The 4,470-nt window shown below is 49.4% G+C and overlaps 1 protein-coding gene across 2 annotated transcripts; it reads right to left on the bottom strand.

Moving 5' to 3' along the window:
- Positions 1 to 25: 25 nt before the first annotated feature.
- On the bottom strand, positions 26 to 4,190 carry SNRPC (small nuclear ribonucleoprotein polypeptide C). Of its 2 annotated transcripts, none has more exons than XM_015885170.2 (6): positions 3,856 to 4,190; positions 3,625 to 3,667; positions 2,862 to 2,970; positions 1,727 to 1,816; positions 1,074 to 1,178; positions 26 to 376 (listed from the first exon to the last, which is right to left on the bottom strand). In XM_015885170.2, the coding sequence occupies exons 1-6, from the start codon at positions 3,861 to 3,863 to the stop codon at positions 252 to 254; spliced, it is 480 nt and encodes a 159-aa protein (XP_015740656.1). In that variant the 5' UTR covers positions 3,864 to 4,190; the 3' UTR covers positions 26 to 251. The 2 variants fall into 2 exon arrangements, with proteins under 2 accessions (XP_015740656.1, XP_015740655.1); XM_015885169.2 differs by having other exon boundaries at positions 1,727 to 1,819; positions 3,856 to 4,189.
- Positions 4,191 to 4,470: the final 280 nt, after the last annotated feature.

The raw sequence follows: 4,470 nt of genomic DNA on the forward strand, positions 1-4,470 counted from the left end.
AGCCAAGCACAGAATCACGGCAAGGTTTTCATACATAAACCAGCTCCAATGTTTTATTTCAACAGGGGAAAGAAACCAAAAACCAGAGCGGTGACACAAGCATCGCTCCAAGCATCTGAGTCGAACCGTCTGCAATCAGAGCAGATCTCATCTACACACTGTTGGCATATAAAACCCTTGGGATGTTGCACTACGACATTTCAGCACGTGGAAGGTCTTCATATGAAAAAGAACTGGACGATTCCAGGCCTTTATCTGTCTGGACGGGTCATCCCTGGCCTGGTTGGCACCATCATGGGTCTCGAGGGCGGCCTCATCATCGGTGGCCCTGGCATCATTGGCATGTGTCCTCCCATGGGGGGCCTCATCCCTGGAGCTACAAGGAAAGAGGAAACATCAGAGGGGAGCTCCCTGGATCAGCAGCTGTGCACGACTTGCAGGATTCCCCCCAGACCTCAGAAAGCTTCTATCTATTAAGTGTGTAAATCCAGAGCAGGTGCTTTACAAAGAGCAGTGCTTTCAGTGCAGCTCCTCCATCTACTGCCCCACAGCCACGATGCTGCCCACATTCCATGCTTCAAAGAAACACTTAAAGAACATTATCTACCAGAAAGGCAATAATTGCTAATATACTTCACTGCTTTTGGTGTGTGTGCGGGTGTTCCTTTAGATCTGCTGCAGTAACTGAGTGGGTAAAAGTCCTTTGAGAATCCTCCACATGCAGAATAAGGCATTTCAGTTTACCTTTCCATTCTAATAAAGGCCCCTTTCTGAGGTACTTTGCTCCTTTGGAACACATTAAGATGTTTTAAACACCAAACTTCAGCTATTGCTGAAGAGCATCTCTCGTGCAAAGATGGGAGCACTGCAATCATAGAACTGCTAAATCATATCATATGAACTGCTGAATAATTAAAGCCTGTGCTGTAAGACTAGAGGTAGAAGATCTGCCATTTAGCACAGCAATAATTCCAGCAGTACGGCAGGACTCACAAGTGCTTTCAATAATAAAGGAGCTTTAGAATAGAACAGGCTGCCAAGTGCTAATTACAGAGAGTTGTTTCCCCACTTACCAGGTCCAACTGGCATCATTCCTGGTGGGGGTGGGCCCATCATTGGCATCATCGGGGGTCCACCCATATGAGGGGCCGGCATCATGCCAGGCCGTGGGGGACCAGCTGGACACACACAGATCAGTTACATGCTTTCATCAACAAGGTGCCATTTCAAATAGCTATTAACCTCCACAGGAAACTCCAGTAAAGATAACGTCAATTGTTTTACAACCGCCTGCTTTCATTTTCAGTTTCAGCTTTGACTTCAGGTGGCAAATAGAGAAGCAAAGAATAGCTTAGCTATTATTTCCCACTTTGCATATTTAATGCAAGGAACTGCCAAAGCTCGACTCCCTGCCAGTCACTGTGCAAAACAAGGTTATCAATCTTACATTACCATACAAAACCCCCTCACAATGCTGGTAGTTTCAATGAGTTTATCTACACAGCAGCTATCGAGTAATGAGGGAGTGCACAGTTCTATTGCTGTGCTCAGCATTATGAAGGCAAAACAAAGTGAAGATCTCTCAGAGCCTTCTCTTGCATTTCAATATTCACGAGCTCAATGCTGCTTGGTTCCAAGCTAAGAGGACTTGCTTTGCTAGTCCAGGAAACATAGAACAGTGCAGGTAAGGTCCTGCTGCCATTACAGCCCACAAATACAGACTTACGGATGCTGGGAGGTGGGGGGATCATGGCTCCTCCAGGAGGTGGCGCTGAGAATGGGGTCGGTGGGATTTTCCCTTGCTGGAATGCAGCCGCTACATTGGGGGGGAAAAAAAAAAGAAAAAAAAAGAGAAAGAATCCCAGAAGAAAAACCAGTTACTAAGCAGAGGAAGCTCCTGTGCCGACCAACGCTCCTTCTCACGGCAAACATTCAGAGCATTCAGAATATACTTAACGTCGTGTTGCACACTCATTTGTTTTCTTACTCTGGAACAAATCCCTGGTTTACACTGCTTGGCAAGATGGAAGCACCTGATATTCCTGAAGACAGTTATTACAGTAATTACTCCAGCTGAGACTACAGAGCTCCGTGATGCATTTCACACACCTGGCTGTAGTGGATAGTAGAGAAAATACGTCATGATTTGCAGCTGTAACTTTTCACCTGGGATCATTAAGTGTTGAAAACCATAAGAGGCCAAAGATAAGGCAGGGGACAAAAAGCATGGAAAGCATCCAGTGGGAAAGGGAAGAAATTCCAGAGGCTGGAATTGATCAAAAAGGCAAAAGATGTGACAGCTGGAAACATCTAAAGGAAGAAAGGTGCCTTGGGGTTAGTGTAGCATTTCTGTTTATCCCATTCAGAGTGAAAAGGTCTCAGATCTGAGACAGCTCAGAGGGAAACAATCCCCAACACTGACAGGGGAAGCTTTATTCAAGCTTCCAGTTGTAAGGGAGGAAAAATAAACCAAACAAGAACATTTTCACTATCAAATAACTGCCCCTTGAGCCCTAAGGGTGTTAGTTTATATATAGCCCTGAGAGGACTTTCTATCTAAGTCTGTGACCACAAGCACAGCTTTGTGCTGTGCCACCTTGCATGACATTATGAGCAGCGCTAAAGGTGAGTGTAACCTCAATGACACTGCAACAACACTTGCATGGCCCATCACACAGAGCTTGATCTGTCACGTGAAGATCACGTTGGGATGAGTTTAGATTTAAAGTCGCATTCTCGTTTGTGTTTCACACAATAACCAGGGAAGTTATGTCGAATCAGCACAGAGAAACAGGAAAGGAAGCACTTAAAGACAGAAGCCAAAGCAAAGCACAGCAGGATCACAAAAGGATTCGCCTTACTTGTTTTATCGATCAGGCTCTGGGCTTGTTCCTCCATCCATTTCTGGTAATAATCCTTCACATTCTCTTTGTGCTTTCGGCCGCTGCAGTGAGTTTTCCTCACGGAGGGCTGAGAAAGATCAGATAAAGCTAAAGCTCAGGGAGCAGCACGTAACAGCACTTATTGGAGCTGGGATACAGCTGGCTCCTTTGGAAGCACAGAACGGGTTGGTTTGTGTGTGCAGGGAGAGGACGGGAGCTGTGCAATGACCTGGGAGAGTGGTGAGGCCCTGGAACAGGCTGCCCAGGGAGGTTGTGGATGCCCCGTCCTTGGAGGTGTTCAAGGCCGGGTTGGACGGGGCCATGGGCAACCTGATCTATGGGGTCTCTATGGGGATCTGTGGGGTCTATGGGGTCTCCATGGGGTCTCCTGGGCAACCTGATGTAGTAAATGTGTATGTGTGGTGGCCCTGCTGGGCAGGGGGTTGGAACTACATGATCCGTGAGGTCCCTTCCAACCCGGGTCATTCTGTGATTCTGTGTAATGTATAGAAATACTGGGAGACTTGAGTTTAAGCATGAAGCCATGTTAATGCTGAGCCAGCGGGCTGCACTAACATAAGATAACCAACATAAGGGCACTTAATACATAAGAATAAAGCCTCCTATTAACATGAGAGCATTTCTAACACAACATTCTTTCTCTTTATTCCTTTTTGCCACGACAACCAACCAACACAGCCCCCATTTCAATGCAGTGTGTGCAATGGAGGCCGCTACTCACCGAGTCATGGGTCAGGTACGTGTCACAATAGTCACAGTAAAACCTACGGGGGGAACGGACAGGCCCCGTTAGTGCCCGGGCGGCACCTCACGCTCCGTTACAGCCCATAGCCGGGCTCACACAGCGGAACCGACTCACGCACCGAACCGTCCCGCTGCCGAACCCGGCGGCTCCGAACCCAACAGCCCCAATAGCCCCAATAACCCCCCCAGGCCTCCCAGCCCCGCTCACTTGGGCATAGTGCTCCCCGCGCCGCCGCCGCCAGGAAGTGACGCAATCAGCCTGCGACACAAACAGCTCCTTCCGCCACGTGACCCGGAAGTCCGGTTAGACACTCGGCGCGCTCTACGGTGGCGTGAGAGGGACTAAAAGAGCAGCGCGATGCGCTTCGCGTTCCGTCATTGCTCGGCCTGGGCTTCAATCACTAAACCACAGCACGGAATGACTCGGGTTGGGCTGCTCCAACCTAATGCAACTCGTAGTGCTGAGCTCACTATAAAAACGGGAACTTTAGCGCCGTTTTGAGTGGAATTCAGGCAAACCCAGCGCTTTAAGGAACGTTCCAGGCCAGCCTTCCCAGCAGCCCTTGCGCCGCGCGATGACGTCACACAGCCCATTGTCACGTGACTGATTTGCATACATCAACACGCGCCTCGCCTCCCGCGCCGCCTCCATATATGGCAATGCGCGGTTGGGGGGTTATGCAAATCACCCTCCCTTCCTGTGCTCTCATTGGTCCTCACCTCTCCCTTAGCGTCACGCCAGGCGTACGCCTCGCGCTCATTTGCATGCACGCACGGCGACGTCGGCGCGGTGACGTCACAAGCGCGTGCGGCGGGTGGAGCT

The sequence above is a fragment of the Coturnix japonica genome, chromosome 26 (genome assembly GCF_001577835.2).
Source record: "Coturnix japonica isolate 7356 chromosome 26, Coturnix japonica 2.1, whole genome shotgun sequence".
Classification (NCBI taxonomy): Eukaryota; Metazoa; Chordata; class Aves; order Galliformes; family Phasianidae; genus Coturnix; species Coturnix japonica.